We start from the raw sequence: 21,820 nt of genomic DNA, 5'->3' as shown, positions 1-21,820 counted from the left end.
AAGGGGAACGGCAAAAAAATACAAAAACAACAAAACCGTCAAAAAGACGACAAAAAAGCGACAAAATGGGAGGGAAAAAATACAAAAACCACAAGAGACTCGAAAAAACATCAAAAAAATACCACCAAAAACACGAAAAAAGATAACGTACATAAAAATGTATCAAAAAGTGACAAAAAAAGACAATAGAAAAAGGAACATAAAAAGGAATCAAAAAAACAATTTAAAAAAAATACGACAAAAAAACCGCAAAAAAACCAACAAACGTAATTATAAACAAGAGCGAAAAAACGACAGAAAGAAGAAGCGGCTAAGAAAATACAAAAAGAAGCAAAAAAATACACCAAAAAGTAGCCACAAAAGAAACTCCAAAAAATGGGAACACAAGAAGCGAGGAAGACTAACAAGAAAAAACAACATTTCCTGGAGGAATTGAACACGTATGGATTTCGGCGACAAAACAAGTAAAGAAAAAGGTGAAAAAACACACAGAAAATCACAAAAAATTCATTAAGAAAGCACAAAAAAGGCAAACAAAGAAAAAGTGGCAAGAAGGGAACCAAAGGTGAACAGCAACAAAATACAAAAATGGAAGGAAAAAAACATAAAAACCACAAGAGACGCCCAAAAAACAAGACCACCAAAAAGACGAAAAAAGGTAACGAAAATAACGCAAAAATCCAACCGACGTAATTATAAACAATAGCGAAAAACGACAACAAAAAGAAGGGGTTAAGAAAAGACAAAAAGAAGAAGAAAAAGCCGAGAAAAAAAGAGACCAAAAAGTAGGGACATAAGAAGCGGCAAAAAAATGAGAACACAAGAAGCAAGGAAAAACTAACGAGAAAAGGCAATATTTCCTGGAGGAATTAAACACCTGTGAACTTAAAAAAAAAAATGAAAAAAAAAACAAAAAAATCGCAAAAAATGCATGAAAAACGCACAAAAAAACAAACAAAGAAGAGGTGACAAAAAAGGAACAAAAGGGGAACGGCAAGGAAATACAAAAACATCAAGAGACGCCCAAAAACATCAAAAAAAGATCACCAAAAAGGCGAAAAAAGGTGACGATAAGATAAGGTGACCAAAAAAATGTGTCAAAAAAATTGACAAAAAAATGTGTCAAAAAAACTGACAAAAAAAGGCAATAGAAAAAAGGATAAAAAAAGGGAATCAAAAAACAATTTAAAAAAATACGACAAAAAACCGCAAAAAACGAACCGACATAATTATAAACAAGAGCGTGAAAACGACAACAAAAAGAAGCGGATAAGAAAAGATAAAAAGAAGCAAAAAAACGAGAAAAAAGACACCAAAAAGTAGCTACACAAGAAGCGGTAAAAAATGAGAACACAAGAAGCGTGGAAAAACTAACAAGAAAAGACTAGATTTCTTGGAGGAATTAACTTCGGCGACAACATAAATAAAAAAAAAGGTAAAAAATGCAAAAAAGACAAAATGGCATTTAAAAACAGGCGAAAAAAGGCGACCAAAACAACGAGAAATAAGGACACAAATGGGGGAAAATAACAAAAAAAATCAAAAACAGGACCAAAAATGGGGACGTCAAATTAAACAAAAAAAAATGTAACAAACAAAAAAAACGCATCTAAAAAAAAGTATCAAAAATGGCAAAAAAGGCGATTGAATAAGGGACAAAAATGGATAAAAACAGCAATTAAAAAAATGAGAAAAAGAAGCGGAAAAAGAAGGGACAAAAAAACAACAAAAAGCCGACAAAATAATGTCAAAAAATAAAGGCAAAAAAAGGCAAGGAAAAAAGGTGACAAAAAGTAACTAAAAGGAGGAAGGTAAAAACGACAAATAAGGGCACAAAAGTCGAATATTAGAAAAAAAAACGAGCGACAAAGAGACGCCCAAAAAACATCAAAAAAAGACCACCAAAAAGACGAGAAAAGATAACGAAAATAAAAATGTATCAAAAAGTGACAAAAAAAGGCAATAGAAAAAGGGGCATAAAAAGGAATCAGAAAACAATTAAAAAAAATACGACAAAAAAAACGCAAAAAGCCAACAAACGTAATTATAAACAAGAGCGAAAAAACGACAAAAAGAAGAAGCGGCTAAGGAAAGACAAAAAGAAGCAAAAAAAGACACCAAAAAGTAGCGACAAAAGAAGCGGTAAAAAATGAGAACACAAGAAGCGTGGAAAAACTAACAAGAAAAGACAAGATTTCTTGGAGGAATTAACTTCGGCGACAACATAAATAAAAAAAGTTAAAAAAGGCAAAAAAGACAAAAAAAACACAAAAAAGCAGACAAAAAAGAAGTGAAAAAAAAGGGACCAAAGGGATAGGACGAAAAATACAAAAACAACAAAAAAGTCAAAAAGACGACAAAAAGCTACAAAATCCGAAAAAAAAAGTACAAAAACGACAAGAGAGGTCCAAAAAACATAAAAAAAAGAAAAAAGCAATGGAAAAAGGGACAGAAGAGGGGATCAAAAACAATTAAAGAAACAAAAAAGTCCGAAAAAAGCCAAAAAAAAAAACTAAGAACAGAAAAACGGAAAAGACAAAAAAAAATGTTGACAAAAGAGGCGACAAAAAGTGAGTAAAAATGACCAATAAAAACGCAACAAGAAAGTGAGAAAAAATTGACAACAAAAGACATTTCGTGGAGGAATTAAACACCGACAAACTTCCACATTTGTACCATCTACATATGCTATGTCCCTCAATCACCAGGTTTTTTGAAATGACACAATAAGCAACAAAAAAACGCGAAATAAAGCCACAAAAAAAACGAAAAGAAAACAACCAAAAACAAAGCGGAAAAAGGCAAAAAGGTAAAAAAACGGAACCGAAAAAGCCAACCAAAAAAGCGAGAAAAATTCGGAAAATAACGACCTAGAAAGTCGACAAAAAAGACGTCAAAAACATGGAAAAAAAAGAGTGCGTCGACCCAGGGAGGCACGGATGGAGTTTTAACTCTGCGTCGTCAATTTATATGAATTAAACACGTATACGCGGCGAAGTCATGTATTGTCAATTATTGTTTATTATAAAATATACTTCTTTTATTTATCATATAAAAATTTCTAATTCTTATAATAATATTGTATAAAAATATAGCGCAGCGTTACATGCTTATGTTCAGACTCAGTTCAGACCGGTGTCGGTGTCGGTGTCGAACTCGACTCCTATTCCAGCGCGTGTCGTATACGTGTTCTATAATACGAAAAGACAGGTCGAAACGGCGTTCGCTAAAGAAAGGCCTGGAAGCGGAAATCGCAATGGATTCGAGAAAGACCTCGATCGCAGAAGTATGGGTTTAAACAGAGGCCACCTTCGGGAACGAGGATTATTCAGTGGAGCCGAGTCCAGCGAATGTTAAGAAGAGCCAGACAAGCCGCGCCAGAAATATTTTGTACATAATCGTGCGAGTTAGTCGTGTATATTCGAGTTAGTAAGAAATAAATTGTTGAGTTTTACCCACGCCGATTTTATTCACCGATCAACGTAACAATACAAAAGATCAACTGGGACAAAAACAACAAAAAACACCACAACGACAAAAAAGACTCAAAAACGCAGACCAAAAAAGAAACACGACAAAAAAGCAACAAAAAAAAAACGACACGAAGGCTACGAAGAAAAAGTTTTTAAAGTATGGATCTTTCCTGGAGGAACTAAACACCTACTGCATGTCACTTTCTAGTTGGCTATGGTGCGTACGTGTCAGCAGTAAAATTCAAACGGCTGACGTGAGCGTCAGGGCCAACTAGAGCACAAATTTAAAAAACCACCAGATATTACTTCTAAATTTGTGGTGGTTTTCTCTAGCACCAGATTATTTGTAGAGGTAATACAACATTTTCTCTCCAAGTGGTGATTTAGTTAAAAGTGTCTTGACGGAGTTAAACCAATACACTCTAGTTCCATTAATTACACTCTACATTTGTGAAAAGTATTTCCTGAGGGAATTAGACACCTACTACATTTAAATTACGGTGATGAGGTACGAGAATTTCCTGGAGGAATTGAACACTTGCGAAATAATTTCACCTCCGCAATTCGTCAATAAAAAATAACAGACCACACAAAATAACCGTAAACTCGTAATTAATATCAAAACTGGTCAACATTTCAGGAAATATAAGAAAGCTTTTCAAACTATCATCCCTCGAAGAACTCAATTAAGCTCCATGTAAACGAAGACAAGAAATAATCTTCTTAATCCATTAATTTTTGTACAAATTTCATTATTCACTAAAGCAAAATAAAAAAAAACCCTCGTCCTGCAAAACAATAATTAAATAATACTAATTACATTTTAAATACAATAGTGCATTGTATTAATAATTCAACGATTAACACTCAGGAACTCGCAATAGTTCAGGGAGAACGACTCTTGATTTGAAAGTTCTTCAGGACCACAATTTTTTACAATCCCAGTATAGTGTTAACTGTAACACCATCACAAAAGAGTCGATCACCTCGGTGCATTCATTGCAATACTAATGTTTTGCATTTTTATCCTGTCACAAAGCTTGATTTCATTACACAAACAACGAATAGGCGGTGATTCAGGAATACAGAATACATTAGAATATTACAAAACTGCCAATGTAAAAGTAAATCACGTATGATCCCGCATTAATTACTCAACAAATTATTATCGATGTTTTAAAGCAAACAGTGTCAATGATATTCATGCAAACAAAACTGCCTGAAAAATTTAATTACAAATATTTGCATGCGACAAACGGATTAATGTCACAGGAATTATTTGTGTATACGACGATAATTATCATAATAACCACCCGCACACATACTGCTAATAATAATTTGGACAATGCAATTTTCGGGGTCAGCCTCGACTAGCAAATTTCGTCTTGTCTAAGCACGTTATATCCACGCAAAACACAATCGGATAAAATTAACGGCCAATTCGGTGATTAATTTGCGTTAACCTATTTATTTGTTGCTGGGTAAATGCAACGTGGATTCATTTATTTTCCAATTTAGTGCGAAAACCGAGTAGTGGCAGCCCACTTGAACATCAATTGCAGGAATGCACACAAGTGCATACACAAACCAATCGTGTGGAACCCATTTAATATGTGTCTCCTTTGTGGTTTAAAAACACGGAATCGAAAGTGCAACAAGTAGCTTATTTGGGTATTGCGGCTGTACCTGATCTCGCCTCTTCAACACCTCTTCGGCCAAAAATTCACGTTATGTAAATAACTGAAATTTATGTGTGTTTCTTTTACAAAATTCCAGTGTTGGAGAAAATAACTTACGATGTTTAAAACGAAGGTAAAACAAAATCAGATATAAAACAAGCATCAACCGGAAGAGTATGCAAAAAATTACGTGTGTAACGCGTATAAAGCGTCTTCTTTTAATCGCTCACCTTCAAACCCATAAAAAGTGTTGCTTTCTATACTTGTACAAATAACACTGTTAATGATTAGTTTCTCGGCATGCCGTCACGACGTAAGTGATTTTCGCCACTTTTACATGTGCAATTATAGCTTCTGAGCACGATTTAAAACAAACGCTAATTATACGTACAAAATTCCCTGAGTTGTTCAATTAAAACCCCAAAAATTACCAAAAATACGTCTACAAACAAGCTAGATATTCATTTTATGAATTTCCCTCATATAGAAGTTATTATCAAGCTTAAATTCGACGATAAAATCGTTCAACTTGTTTCTCTTTTCAAGATAAAGTCAATATTAACACTTCGAGGACTTTGTTGTGTGCTGCCGCATCGTATGGGGATTTAAAGTTACACATCAACTTTATGGATTCCTAATTCATTCAGTTCGGATTATTGCTAATCGATACATCGGTAACTTTGCACGTAATTAAGTAAAGAGGTGTTAGTCAGATGTAAAAAAAAACAGCAAAATCAGTCCTATCTTAAAAAATACTAGCCCCGCCCACCCGCCCTCAAGATAAAGGGCGGGTGGGCGGGGTTACTACTTGCCAAGATAAGACTAATTTTGGCAAATGACCTCCTCTCTAAGAAAATAAAGGGTGGGTGGGAGGGGGTAGTACTTGCTAAGATAAAACTGACATTGGCAAATGGCATACCTTCGAAGAAAATAACGGGTGGGTGGGTGGGGCCAATACTTGCCAAGATAAGACCGATTTTGCCAAGTGATATACCCTTTACTTTCTTCGAAGGTATGCCATTTGGCAATATCAGTTTTATCTTAGCAAGTAGTAGTAGATTCAAACACTTTACACTAGAATTTAAAATTTTAGGTAAATAATTTTTAAATTTTGTAAGAATGAAATCGTGAAAAGGAAATCGTGAAGAAAAAATTGAAATTTTTGAAAAATCGACTCAAAATTCTCCAAAAATTCTGGGATATCGATCGATCTCGTCGAACAAATTTTGTTTCTTTTTTTCATTTCATAACACAAATACCGGAATTTCATTCTGATGAAAATTTAAAAATTATCTACCTAAAATGTTTTAAATAAAGTCCTCTTTCTAGTACAGAGTGTTTGAAACTTTTAATATTTGAAAAACAGAACACAGGGGACCCCCGAGATTCTTTCAAAATTATTTCAAAACAAGATCCACAGGGGCTTCGAGATACTTTCAAACAATTTCAAAAACAAAACAAGAACGTTCCTCGAGATTCTTTCAAACTACTGCAAAAACAAAACACAAGAGGCAGCCGAGATTTTTTCAAACAACTTCAAAATCACAGCCCCTGTGGTCTGCGAGATTCTTTCAAATTACTTCAAAAACCAGACGTCAGGGATCCATGAGATTTCTTCAACAACTTCAAAAACAAAACACAAAAGGTCCTGAGATTCTATCAAAATTATTTCAAAACAAAATCCACAGGGGGTTCGAGATACTTTCACACAATTTCAAAAACAAAACAAGAACGTTCCTCGAGATTCTTTCAAACTACTGCAAAAACAAAACACAAGAGGCACCCGAGATTTGTTCAAACAACTTCAAAACCACAGCCCCTGTGGTCTCCGAGATTCTTTCAAATTACTTCAAAAACCAGACGTAAGGTATCCATGAGATTTCTTCAAACAACTTCAAAAACAAAACACAAAAGGTCCCGAGATTCTTTCAAACTTATTTCAAAACAAGATCCACAGGGGGTTCGAGATACTTTCAAACAATTTCAAAAACAAAACAAGAACATTCCTCGAGATTGTTTCAAACTACTGCAAAAACAAAACACAAGAGGCACCCGAGATTTGCTCAAACAACTTCAAAACCACAGCCCCAGCGGTCTACGAGATTCTTTCAAATTACTTCAAAAACCAGGCACTAAGGGATCCATGAGATTTCTTCAAACAACTTCAAAAACAAAACACAAAATGTCCCGAGATTCTTTCAAAATTATTTCAAAACAAGATCCACAGGGGGTTCGAGATACTTTCAAACAATTTCAAAAACAAAACAAGAACGTTCCTCGAGATTCTTTCAAACCACTTCAAAAACAAAACCCAATTCTCTAGATTCTTTTAAATTACTTCAAGAACCAGACATAAGGGATCCCCGGCATTTTGCCAATTACTTTCAAAACAAGACAAAAGACCTTCAAACTACTTCAAAGACAAACAGAAGGGCATCCCAAGGTTCTTACCAATTGCAACAAAAACAAGATCCACAGTAGATCCGGGAGATTCTTTCAAATTATTTCAAAAACACAACCCCCTGGGGATCTCTGAGATTCAAAACGTCACACTGAAAAAACATGAAAATTTCAAAATTGCACCGTGGGTCTATAATTAAAGGAAAAGTTCAAAAAAACGTAAAATCTGTTTCTAAATTCACTTTTAGATCGAAAAATTGATCGAAAGTTATTTGGATAACACTTCCCTCACACAGTCCAACAAATTTCGCTTCTTTGATAAATTATAAAATTTTATTTTACATTTTATTTGTGATAACTTCTACACATAAAAAATCTGGATGTCTAGAGTAAAAAATCAAATCGGATTCATAAACCACAAATGTACGAGGGTGTTATTACACTCATATAAAGTTTAAATCACATTTACTATGTAACATTTATAAAGTACAAGGTTCGTACACTGTCAGCTTAAAGAAAACAAAACAAAAAAAAAATCAATTCAAAGTACGGCATTTCAGCGTACAGGGTAAAAACCGGAGGCGGATTCATAAACAACAAGAACGAAAGTAGGTTATTCTCGTACGCAATTTAAAAAACATCTACTGTGCAAGACTTTAAGGTAACGTTATCAGATTGTTAATGGGGGACGATTAGACAAATTTTGGTAGTCTTCATGACACACCTAAAATACGTATAAAATTTGAGAACAATCGGTCCAGTAGTTTCGGATAGTATTTGTCTAATAAAAATATCCACACAAACAGACAGACGAAACGGGAGATTCATTTTTTCATACTCTAGAGATCATGAAACGTCGAGAAAACATGAAACTAGGTCTAGCTAACGCTTAGTAAATAGACCCTGTGATTTGGAAGCTGGATTGAAGTAACTGTTTCAAAAAGTCCGTGATTAAGTCTCTAAGAAAAAAATATGACGTACATACATTTTTGTATGGATAATCCGAAGTAGTGAAAAATAGAGGAAAATCTTTAAAACACAGATAAAGAATTATAAAGATTATATAGCCTGTTATTGAAAGGTACGTACAAAATAAAAACGGCAATTGGTCTCGAAGTATGGGTGCTAAAAGTTAAAAAAAGTTCAGGTAAAAGTGTTCTCCTTTTAGAGATAAAAATTATTAAAATTTATGTCCAAATTCGTTGTACGCCTCTGATAAAAAGATCATCTTTCGTTTCTATAGCAACATTTAGTGTTGACAAAAGTTTTATTGTTACAGTTGCTAGGATTTACTAAAATAAATTAATTTTACCTATTTATCCTTCAGTAGCGTCTAAAAAGATTGGATAAGGGTTAATTTTCCCCTTAAAATTTTGATAAGACAAAATAAGTTTTTCCGACTTCTTAGACTTCGCGAAGAACTGTCCATTTTGTTGTACGTACCTTTCAATAACACCCTGTATGTATTTCGAGTGACATCTATAATGACAAAATTATAAATTTTAGTTTTGACATGTTGATAATATACAGTCTTCTTAAAAACCACTAAAGTTTCGAATGTTAAAATAATCTACAAAAATGTATCACTTTACAAGATTCTTGTTATGAAAAGATGACTACGGATATTAAGAAAAAAAAATACAAAATATAAGCCCCGCCCACCCACCCTATCTCAATTGTGATGATTTTTCTTATTCCTCGTAAGCAATCCTTATTTTTTTTTACGAGAAATTACCATGTGACACATGTTCTTAAGTAATCGTGTTATTCAAACAAAACTAAATGTATTAAGTAAAAAGAAAACCAAAGATAAACTCCACTCATCGGTATTTCCCTACAAAAATTTACCATTTTAAACATGTTTTAAGTTCTTTGTTGTGAAAAGAAAACTACACATATTAGGAAAAAAAGACAAAATGAAACGTCGAGAAAACATGAAAGTAGTTCTAGCTAACGCTCGGGAAATAGAGACTGTGTGACGTCGAAGTTGGATTAAAGTTCAAAAAAGTCCGTCATTAACTCTAAGAATAAGAAAAAAAAGACACACAGACAATTTTTTTTGTTTAGAAATGGATTTGCAAAAGTATGAACTGAAATATTATAATTTCATCTCACTTTTTTTCACAACACCCTGTATTTGATGACTACATTTTACTCCATTTTTTCTTTGGTGTGTCCGTTTAAAATATGTACTTGATAAAGAAATAAAGAAAAAAAAGTAGACGAAATTATTTTAGTTTTTTTTTTTAACTTTCTGTATATTAAAATCGCAAACTTCTGTTTATCTATCCATTAATCTAACCTTAATTTAAGCAATTATGAACCTAACTTGACTCGGCTTGACCTGACCTGACCTTCCGCAACATTGTTAAAAATTAAAAAAAAAAATGAAATAACTTGGTAACGTCACATCAGAAATTCAAATACGAAATTAAAAAATCAAAAATCAAATTTATACTGTTCTTTGAAAAGTGTACGCGTTTTGTCTTTGAGACGCAACAAACTTACTTTTTTAAATGAAACATCCTGTAGAGTTTCCACCTTTTCTTAGACTTTACAGACTTATTTTAATTTTAAAATCCGACGCGAGGTTACCTTGATTTTTTTTCGTTGAAATTTTTTAACAATCCAACAATTCGCAGAAAAAACGCAATATCGTTATTTTTAATATCTGCGCCTCAATATTATACAGACAGATAAACAAAGACATAAGCTTTGTTGAGGCATGAATAAAATCGAGTCTTAATATACAGAGTATTTATAAAAAAAAAACGGCGGTGTTTTAGGTTCTTTCATTCGATATTGGCGAGACCATTTTTTACTTTACATTTTTTTATAAATGCACGGTACAACAAGGCTCAATTTTAATGACACTACAACCAAACGCACAGTTTAGTTTATCTATCCAGAAAATATTGCGACTCAATTGGGAAAAATGACACTAAACTTGTTGCACTGTTGGAATAACTCAAGAAAAAAATTGATCCCGACCGAAAATCCTTTCGTCCAGACTCCTTTTTTTTAATTCCAAACAACCCTGTTTGTTTACTATCGCTATCGTTACCTTCATCGATATCGTTCCTCGCCGCCGCCTCCAGAAGCACCACACTGTCGTTGAAAAAAATGCTCCTCTTGTTCGACTTCTGCTGCTTCGACGTCTTCCTGCTGAACTCCTTCTCCTTCTGCGTCCACACCTTCAGCTGCTGGTTCCGCCTTTTTCGCGCCAAAAGCAGCCTCTCCTGTGTCGGCATCTGCTCGACGTGGGGCATTTCCAGGATCAGTTCGGAATGCTCCATTTTGGCGTCGGTGCTCCTCTCTCGCGGAAATCACATCAAATCCTGGAAAATACGACCGGCTTTAGAGACGCTCCGGAGACACGGCCTCAGCTCGGCGCTATCACACACTGGCCGCTGGAAGCGGCGGATAAACGCAAAGAATAATAGCGCAAACACCACGGGCTTAGGTTAAAGGGAGGAAGACGGCTAATTAAAAAGGGCCAAATACGCGACGGCACGATGGAAGATTTAATTAATTATGAAGAACAATGCGGCAGATGGGCGAGTGCAAACGACAAGTTTTTTATTGAGGGAAAATTCGGCCGATCGGGGGCGGGGAGCGCGATTTTGGCGGGGTTATGGGGTGTAATGGTGATTTGGGGTGCCGCTGTGAGAGTGATCGATTTACGACTAATTTTAGCTTATCGCGAAAGCTTTTGTTGTGGGAAAAAAAGTCTTACTGGACGTAAATAGCGACGGTTTTTTTATAACTAACTATATTGTGATAAAATTACGCTGGTTTCATCATGATAATGTGTTTTTTGTTTTTAAAATTATTTTATTTATCTGTTTTTACTGGCTACGAGGTGTCGGACACTACGTTAATGGAAGAAAGTGTCATACTCAACCACCAAAGGACTAACCAAAGTGGGTTTTTTAACCCTCGAGAGATTAAATAAAAACCATTTCAGTCCTGTCCTACTCACACCATTTTTGTTCTCCCCGTAATTAAATTAACTTTAAAACAAACTAGTTTCACAACTCGGAATGAAAGTCTTTGATAACCAACGTTATGTAAATTTTGAAACTATCTAAGGTAAGGTTGTAAACAAAGTCAACCACTTTAATTGAAAATTAATTCTCTTGAAACTCAAGATGTGGAAAAACCCATAATTACTCTCTAGTTCAACAAAGTTCAAAGAAGATTTGAATAAGCGGTGCAAGCAAATGCAGGAAATATAATAATCGCGTTTTTTTCTCAAAAAACGACTTACAAAAATTACAATTAAACTCAAATTAAATTAAAAGGGTTTCATTTCCGTTGGGCAAAAATCGAATCAGAATGAAATTAAAACGGATGATAAATGGGTTGAAAAAAATCGATAAGGGCTCATGAACACGAATTTTAATGGTTATTTAAGCAGACGGATTTACGTCGATGATGCAGAGAATTAGGGTCAACAGCATTATTTACCATAATATTACACTAAAACCGGAAAAAACATTCAAGTAGAAAAGTTATGAGTAACGTTAAAAAAATATCACTATAAAGTTCTACTATTGTAAACACAAGTATGATTTTTTTTTCCTGACAGTTGAAAAAAAAAGAAAAGTTTTGTTAATTTCTTTCTTAGGATAGTATCATATTTCTACTATTAATTTATTCAGCAACTTCTTAAAACGTTACACTAGACGTCAATTTACAATGTTTCTATGATCCTAGGAAAGTTCAGAAATTTACATTTTTCTTCTCGAGCGTAAGTAATTTAAAAATGTCGGTGTTCCGTTTCCGTCTGTCTCTCTGTTGTGTTGTCGATTATACTGAGCAAATAATCCCCGAAAATACTGGATATATTTTAAGAATATCATGTGGATAATAAAACGTTAAATAAAATTTGAAATGTTCAGGATACCATACTACAAAATTAGGTTTCGCGTCTGTCTGTCTGTCAGTCTGTGGCGATTTTTTATTAGATAATCTTCAAAACTACTAGACCGATCGTTGCCAAATTTTATATATATTTTAGGAATATAGTATAGATGGTAGAACATTAATCAATGATGACGTCATCCAGATGTTTTCAATTTTATATTAACAATATCTACGAACGTTGTACTTATATATTTTGAACCCTGTACTTTATAAACGACAAACCCAGTACTTAATAAACTGCGTCAAACTTTATAAACGCCTTACTTTATAAACGACGGACGCCGTATTTTGTAGCTCTGAACGCCCTATTTTGTAAATTTTGATTGACGGCCTTTCGATATTCCTATATCTCGCTTTCTCGATTTTTCAGTTCTCTAATTTTGCAGTTTTTCGACTTTTCTTTTTCGATTTCTCCGTTTTACAGTTTTCGATTTCTCAATTATTCAAACATTTTAATTTTGGTATAAAATTTTTCCAAGTTTTGAATTTTTGATTTTTCGATTTTTTAAATTTTACGTTTGTAGATTTTTCGTTTTAGTGAAGTTTCGATTTCTCGCTCTTTCGATTTTTCGACTTTTTGGTTATAGATTTTTCGATTTTGCAATAATTTTTCGATTTTTTAAATTTTTTTATTGCTTGTTTTCTCGATTTTTCGACATTTCAATTTTTCGATTGTTCGATTTCCCAATTTTTCGATTTTCCATTTTTTCATTTTTGGTTTTAGATCTTCGATTTTTCGTTTTTTTTTTTTGATGTTGCGATTTATCGATTTTTCGATTTTCGACTTTTGGTTTTTCGATTTTTCAATTTTTCGACTTTTCTTTTTTCGATTTTTCGATTTCTGGGTTTTACAGTTTTCGATTTTCCCAATTTTTCAACATTTCAATTCTGGATCAATTTATCAATATTTTAATTTTTGGATTTTTTGATTTTTCGTTTTTGCTATTTTTCGATTTTTCAGTTTTCCCATTCAACTTTAGAGTTTTTCGATTTTTTAAATTTTACGTTTGTCGATTTTTATTTTTGTAATGTTTCGATTTCTCGATCTTTCAATTTTTCGACTTTTTGGTCTAGATTTTTCGATCTTTCAATTTCTTTTTTTTTTTTATGTTTCGATTTCTCGATATTATGATTTTCGACTTTTTGTATTTCGATTTCTCAATTTTTCAACATTTCAATTTTGGACTAATTTCTCGATCTTGCAATTTTTCGATTTTTTATTTTTTTTTTATTGCTTATTTTCTCGATTTTTCGACGCTTCAATTTTTTGATTGTTTGATTTCCCAGTTTCTCGGTTTTCCATTTTTTCATTTTTGGTTTTCGATCTTCGATTTTTCGTTTTTGTCATGTTTCGATTTCTCGATCTTTCGATTTTTCCACTTTTTGGTTCTAGATTTTTCGATATTCAAATTATTCGATTTTTAAAATTTTTGGTTTCTCTTTAAGTTTTTCCCTTTTTGGTTTTAGATTTTTCGATTTTTTGTATTTTTTTGTTTCTATTTCTCAATTTTCAATTTTTGTATTTCAATTTTTCAATTTTTCGACATTTTGACTTTTCTTTTTCGATTTTTCGATTTCTCGGTTTTATAGTTTTCGATTTCTCAATTTTTCAACATTTCAATTTTGGATCAACTTCTCAATATTTTAATTTTTCGATTTTTTTAATTTTAGATTTTTCGATTTCTCAATTTCTCGATTTTACGATTTTTCAGTTTTCCTATTCAATTGTTCAATTTTAATTTTACATTCATCGATTTTTCGACTTTTCAGTTCTAGATTTTTCGATTTTCCAATTTTTGGTTTTAATTTTTTTGATTTTTTTAATTTTTTCGACTTTTTGCATTTCGATTTTTCAATTTTTCGACTCTTCGACTTTTCTTTTATCGATTTTTCGATTTCTCAGTTTTAGATTTCTCAGTTTTACAGTTTTCGATTTCTCAGTTTTTCAGCTTTTCAATTTTGGATCAATTTTTCAATTTTTTTAACTTCAGATTTTTCGATTTCTCGATTTCTCAATTTCTCAATTTTACGATTGATTCCTCGATGTTTTAGTTTCCTACTCAATTTTTCAGTTTTTCGATTTGTGAAATTTTACGTTTCTCGATTTTTTGATTATAGATTTGGTTCTAGATTTTTCGATCTTTCAATTTTTCGATTTTTTGAATTCTCGAGTTCTGGACTTTTCGACATTTCCATTTTTCATTTTTTCCACTTTTTGGTTTTAGATTTTTCGTTTTTTTTCTTGATGTTTCAATTTCTCGATCTTTCGATATTTGACTTTTAATTTTTCAGTTTTCCTGTTCAATTTTTCAATTTGTAGCTTTTTTAAATGTTATGTTCGTCAATTTTTGGTTTTTGTGATGTTTCGATTTTAAAAAAAATTTGATTTCTCAATTTTTCGATTTTTCTAGTGCTCGATTTCTGATTTGTTCGATTTTTTGGTTTTAGATTTTTCGATTTTTCTTTTTTTTGATTTTTTATATTTTAATTTTTCAATTTCTTGATTTTCCAATTTTACGAGTCTTTGATTTTTCTTTTATAGATTTTTCGATTTCTCGGTTTTACAGTTTTCGATTTCTCAATTTTTCAACATTTCAATTTTGGATTAATTTCTCGATATTTTAATTTTGCGATTTTTTTAATTTTAGATTTTTCGAATTTTTAATTTGTAGATTTCTCAATTTCCCGATTTTAAGATTTTTCGGCTTCTCGATTTTTCAGTTTTCCTATTCAATTTTTCAGTTTTTCAGTTTTTTAAATTTTATATTTGTCAATTTTTCTTTTTGTAATGTTCAGATTTCTCGATCTTTTGATTTTTCGACTTTTTTGTTGTTAATTTTTTTAAATTGTTTGATTTCTCGTTTTCTGGACTTTTCGACATTTTAATTGTTGGATTTTTCAATTATTCCACTTTTCTTTTTTCGAGATTTCGATTTCTTGGTTTTACAATTTTCGATTTCTCAATTTTTCTACATTTCAATTTTGGAAAAATTTTTCGGTATTTTCATTTTTGATTTTTTTTTATTTTAGGTTTTTCGATTTCTCAATTTCTCGATTTTACGATTTTTCCCTTTTCCTGTTCAATTTTTCAATTTTAGATTTTTTATTTAAATTTTACATTTGTAGTTTTCGTTTTTGTGATGTTTCGATTTTTCGACTTTTTGGTTCTAGATTTTTCGATTTTCCAATTTTTGGTTTTAGAATTTTTGATTTTTTATTTTTTTCGACTTTTTGCATTTCTCGTTTTCTGTACTTTTCGACATTTCGATTGTTCGATTTTCCATTTTTTGGTTTTCGATTTTTGTTTTTTTTTCTCGATCTTTTGATTTTCGACTTTTTGTATTTCGATTTTTCAATTTTTCCACTTTTCTTTTTTCGAATTTTCGATGTCTTGGTTTTACAGTTTTCGAGATCTCAATTATTCAACATTTCAATTTTGAATCAATTTTTGGGTATTTTACTTTTTTTTTTAATTTTTGATATTTTTCAATTTTAGATTTTTTATTTAAATTTTACATTTGTCGATTTTTCGTTTTTGTGATGTTTCGATTTTTCGACTTTTTGGTTCTAGATTTTTGATTTGTTCCATTTTTTGGTTTTAGATTTTTCGATTGTTATTTTTTTTGGACTTTTTATAATTCAATTTTTCAATTTCTTGATTTTTCAATTTTTCGAGAGTTCGAGTTTCCTTTTATCGATTTTTCGATTTTCTTGGTTTTATAGTTTTCGATTTTTCAATTTTTGGAGTTTTTAAATTTTACGTTCGTCAATTTTTGTTTTTGTGGAGATTTTTCGATCTTCCAACCTTTTGATTTCCCGTTTTCTGGACTTTTCGACACTTCGATTTTACATTTTTTCCATCTTTTGATTTTAGTTTTTTTTTTGATGTTTCGATTTCTCAATTTCTCGATTTTACGATTTTTCAGTTTCCCTATTCAGTTTTTCAGTTTTAGATTTTTTTAATTTTACATTCGTCGATTTTTCGTTTTTGTGATGTTTCGATTTTTCGACTTTTTGGTTCTAGATTTTTTGATTTTCCAATTTTTGGTTTTAGATTTTTCGATTTTTTACTTCTTTCGACTTTTCCGCATTTCGATTTTTCAATTTTTCGACTCTTCGACTTTTCTTTTATCGATTTTTCAGTTTCTCAGTTTTTCAACTTTTCAGTTTTGGATCAATTTTTCGATTTTTTTAACTTTGGATTTTTCGATTTCTCAATTTTTCAATTTCTTGATTTTTTAGTTTTGCTATTCAATTTTTCAGTTTTCCGATTTTTTAAATTTTACTTCTGTCGATTTTTTTTGGTTCTAGATTTTCCGATCTTTCAATTTTTAGATTTTTCAATTGTTCGGTTTTTGATTTGTTCCATTTTTTGGTTTTAGATTTTTCGATTTGTAATTTTTTTTTGGACTTTCTATATTTCAATTTTTCAATTTCTTGATTTATCAATTTTTCGTGTCTTCGAGTTTTCTTTTATAGATTTTTCGATTTCCCGGTTTTATAGTTTTCGATTTTCCAAATTTTTGATTTCTCGTTTTCTGGACTTTTCGACGTTTCCATTTTTCGATTTTTCATTTTTTCCATTTTTTGGTTTTAGGTTTTTTTTAAATGTTTCAATTTCTCGATTTTTCAATTTTTCGACTTTTAGGTTCTACATTTTTCCATCTTTCAATTTTCGATTTTTAAAATTTCTCAATTTTTCGACGTTTACATTATAATATGCAGATCTTTTTTTTAGCCTACAAAAAACTAACATAACAAAAAAATTTCTTAAATTATTAAACAGTGGATTTGGTTAAGTGCTTAACTGATTAAGCTTCAACTGCAAAGGAGGTTCTCTCTAAACAATTTCAGATTTTTTTTTAATAAAACAAATAAATGTAAAATCTAAAATAGAAACTACAAACTCCTAATTAGGTTGTAGTGTCATTTTTTTAAATTTCTTTAATATTTTAAAATATCTGCACCCATTTAGTAAAACACGCAATTATTTAATCCAACCCGATCAACACCATTATAATTCGCATTACTAATGAAACTACTTAAATACGACTTTTTAAGGCTGTTGCTACGCTGAAATGGCAAAAGAATAAGGTCAGCCGTCTCCTACAAGCCTCGGTGATAAAATGACTGCTTTGCATAGTGCCATACACATACTTTTTTTAAGATTATTACACACTTTTACGACGCAACAACAGCCTTAAAACAACTTGTTTCAACACTTTTTACTTCTCGAGCGAACTTTATTACATTATTTGCTGAAAATCTGAAGTAACTTTCATTCTGAACCCCTATAAATCACATGCGTTTAAAAAGTTAAAAGCATTCCCGCCAAAACCGGAAGAGAGTGAAAACACCTCTATATTTTCACATTTGTTTAACAAAGGATTTTTCACACAAGGGAAAAGCTTGTCAAATACATTCTGATGTCGTAAAGTAATTACAATTTTAATTGTTATTTCGCCACAAAGACCTAGCTAAATGTAGGTAAATGTAACGAGTTAGTTATTAATCAAATGTAGTCCGGACGACAACGTTTAAAAGCTCAAAATAGTCGATTCTATACCTTCGAAAATTATCGCACGTAATTGATAAAGTGGTGATTTTAATTTCCCACAGATGTCGACCAACTGCCGACTTTTGTTTGCTCGTCTTAGCTTCGCGGTGATTTCTTGGTGGTAAATTAAACGAGACGGTCTAGGAAAGCTTTCCACAAGAAATCAGGATTACCAAGCAATTTACAAAAAAATGATTGTGTGAGTCTGACGTCATCAATTTATGGAAGGGGACAAGCGTGACTATCACAAATATAGTAAACTGCTGAATTTTGCTTGCTAGAGAAATCAATGCGACTCTAAGCGTTGGTCTAAAGGTCACGTGTAACATTAAGTAGCAGGATGGTGTCCTGCTATATTCAATTAATCTGGACGGGATTATAAGGCAACAAGGATTATATGAGAACATTAAAAATTTACCACGTACATTTGTGGCTTTCTCCAAATAGGTTAATATTGTTGTACTATGCTTTTCAGTAAAGAGAATATTTCACTTAATTACACATTTATTAAGCACAGTTTATTTATTCTACACGCACATTTACCAGCTTTTTTTTATTGTGGTTTCTCCAACTAATTATATTTCAGGTCACATATTTTGTTTTCTCTTTCTTCCTATTTTTCGCCCTCACAATTTAACTCGCATCTTAACACTTAGTTTTTGTTCTTTGAACAGAATTTTTAATGCCAAATACACATCGACTAATCCGCTTATTAATTTATTTCAAAATCCGAGCTCGCTCTCGGAAACAATTATCACATTCTACCCAGTTCCGAATACAACAAACGATCTTCTCATTAATTAATTAATTCGTTCGGCGGATTTCGCAGACTTTGCGTAATACCATCAATACAACATTAATTTTGAATACTGAGCAAACCGAGAAAACGTATTTTCAAAGGTCAACGCAATGTCAGGGAACCTTTCTGAATAACAAATTTTTATTTAATCTGTCTTAAGTCGCTCCGCTCGCTCTAAACAAATTTCGTTGCCTTTAATTAGCACTTCAAAGCTGCTGAATTTCGTGTAAAGGAAATTTTTTTCAATACTTTCATTGCCGCGTTTTTTCCCGCTTGTTCGAAGGAAAAACACTTGAAACACTCGAGTGTGTCCCAATGGTGTTAAGTGAATTCCAGCGAATAAAGGCGCTCTGAAAGGGCGAAATTTTCTTTCAATGCTTCCGCAATTCGGGATTACCAAGAGAGTTAAGTTTCAGGTCAACCACAGGGAAAAATCGTTAATAGAGATTGCGTTATGGAAGTTTTGTCTTTTGTACTACTGTTTCCAAACACAATATCAAAACAATTTTAAGTATAAAAAAAGTGGTCGAAGGTTATTTCACAACACAATATCAAAGTAATAAAATAAAATTATAAACAAATTGATTGGTTATTTCGATAAAACTTCCCAAGTCCCTGAAATGCAGCCCAACAAATCCCGAAAAACTGAAAAATGTAAGAACTGAATAATCGAAAAATCAAAAATTTTAAAAATTGATAAACCGAAAAATCGAAAAAAGTCCGGAAAAGTCGAAAAATTTTAAAAATCGAAAAAACGAATCGTCAATGAATCGAATAAAAATATAGTAAAAACAAAAATTGAAAAATCGAAAAATGTAAAATTTTAAAATCAATAAATTGCAATAAATCGAAAAATTGAAAAATCTAAACAAAATGTGAAAACTGGAAAATCGAGAAATCGAATCATCGAAACACTAAAAAACAGACATCGAGAAACGGGACATAAAAAGATAGAAAAATCGACAAATTGAAAGTCGATAAGACTAAAAATCGAAAAATTGAGTAATCCAAATAGTCCGAAATCAAAAAAATGAAAAGTTTAAAATTGAAAAAGCGAGACGTCAAGAAATGGAATACAAATATCGTAAAATCAAAAATTGAAAAATCGAAAAATGTAAAATTTTAAAAATTTAAAACTGAAAAATAGAAATATCGAAGAACTGAAAAATCCAGAAATCAAAAAATTTTAAATTTAAAAAATTGAAATATTAAAACACGAAAAAATTGAAAAATCGGAACAACGAAAATTGGAAAACTGGATATTCAAAAAACCGAGAAATTGAAACATCGCAAGACTAAAAAATTGAGACATCGAGAAAAGGAACATCGAAATCTTGATAAATCGAAAGTTTGGAAAATCTAAAAATCAAAAATTAAAAATTCAAAATTTGGAAAACCGAAAAATTTGAAATCGAGAGGTCGAAAAATCGAAAGATCGAGGAATCGAAATATCAAAAAAATGAAAAATATAAAATTTCAAAATCCGGAAAATTTAAAAATCGAAATATCGACGAACTGAAAAATCGAGAAATCCGAAAATCTAAAAATTAAAATATCGGAACCTTAAAAAAATGAAAAATTGAAAAATCGAAAAATTTAAAACACGAAAACATTGAAGAATCGAAAAATTGAAAAATCGGAACAACGAAAATTGGAAAACTGGATAATCGAAAAACCGAAAAATTGAAACATCGCAAGACTAAAAAATTGAGACATCGAGAAAAGGAACAAGGAAATCTTGATAAATCGAAAAATCAAAAATTAAAAATCCAAAACTTGAAAAACAGAAAAATTTGAAATCGAGAGGTCGAAAAATCGAAAGATCGAGGAATCGAAATATCAAAAAAAAATCAAAATATAAAATTTCAAAAAATTCGGAAAATTGAAAAATCGAAATGTCGACGAAATACGAGAAATCCAAAAATCTAAAAATTAAAATATCGGAAACTTAAAGAAACGAAAAATTGAAAAATCGAGAAATCAATCCAAACATGAAAAAATCAAAAAATTGAATCGAAATATTGAAAAATCCCAAAACTGAAACATCGAAAAAGTGAATTTAAAAACCGAAATGCGGAAAATTGAGAACTCGAGAAATTGAGAAATCGAAAATTTAGAAAAGTCGAAAATGGAAAAAAAATTAAAAATCGAAAAATTGAAAAAACCTAAAACTGAACATCAGAAAGTTGACACCAAAAACTTAAAAAAATCTAAAAATAGAAAATTTTAAGAATCGAGAAATTGGAGAATCGAAAAATTAAAAAATTCCAACAGTAAAATATAGAAAAATTGAGCAATCGAAAAATTGAAGAAAAAAAAAACAAAAATTTCCAAAACTAAAATATCGAAAAACTGAGAAATTGTAAGTTGAAAAATCGAGAATCAAAAATTCGAAAAAATAAAAAAACGGAAAAATTGTTATAGATCTACAATTATGTTTTTTTTTTCGAAAATCTTGAGGTCTAGAATAAAAATTCAACACGGATTCATAAACCACAAGTTCAGGATTATGTTACTTTTAACATTATTCGACAAAAGTGTACAAAAAGTACGCAAAAAGTCGAAAAATCGAGAAATCAAAAAATTTAAAATTAAAAAAATTGAAAAATTAAAATATCGAAAAATTGAAACATCGGAAAAACGATAATTGGAAAACTGGAAAATTAAAAACGGAAATCGAAATCTTGATGAATCGAAAGATTGGAAAATCGAAAAATCAAAAATTAAAAATCCAAAACCTGAAAAACTGAAAAATTTGAAATAGAGAGGTCGAAAGATTGAGAAATCAAAATATCAAAAAACTTAAAAATATAAAATTTAAAAATTCGAAAAATTGAAAAATCGAGATCCAAAAATGTAAAATGTTAAATATTTAAAAATTTAAAAATTAAAATATCGAAAACTTGAAGAACTGAAAAATTGAAAAATCTAGAAATCAATTCAAACATGAAAAAATCGAAAAATTGAATCGAAATATTGCGAA

At 31.0% G+C, this 21,820-nt stretch overlaps 1 protein-coding gene across 4 annotated transcripts in view; it reads right to left on the bottom strand.

Moving 5' to 3' along the window:
* The window catches only part of LOC135139519 (protein phosphatase 1 regulatory subunit 16A), a 187,080-nt gene that overhangs the window by 105,855 nt on the left and 59,405 nt on the right, over positions 1 to 21,820 (bottom strand). For all 4 annotated transcript variants that reach the window (XM_064069779.1, XM_064069778.1, XM_064069781.1 and 1 more), the window contains one exon: positions 10,617 to 10,890. In XM_064069779.1, the coding sequence (XP_063925849.1) occupies positions 10,617 to 10,848 (232 nt within the window). In that variant the 5' untranslated portion in view covers positions 10,849 to 10,890. The remainder of the gene's footprint in view (positions 1 to 10,616; positions 10,891 to 21,820) is intronic.

Source organism: Zophobas morio, unplaced genomic scaffold (genome assembly GCF_036711695.1).
Source record: "Zophobas morio isolate AGI-343-1 ecotype UQ-CSIRO unplaced genomic scaffold, CSIRO_AGI_Zmor_V1 ptg000031l, whole genome shotgun sequence".
Lineage (NCBI taxonomy): Eukaryota > Metazoa > Arthropoda > Insecta > Coleoptera > Tenebrionidae > Zophobas > Zophobas morio.
The sequence above is the reverse complement of the archived record's forward strand: the minus strand, read 5'-3'. Positions and strand labels throughout refer to the sequence as shown.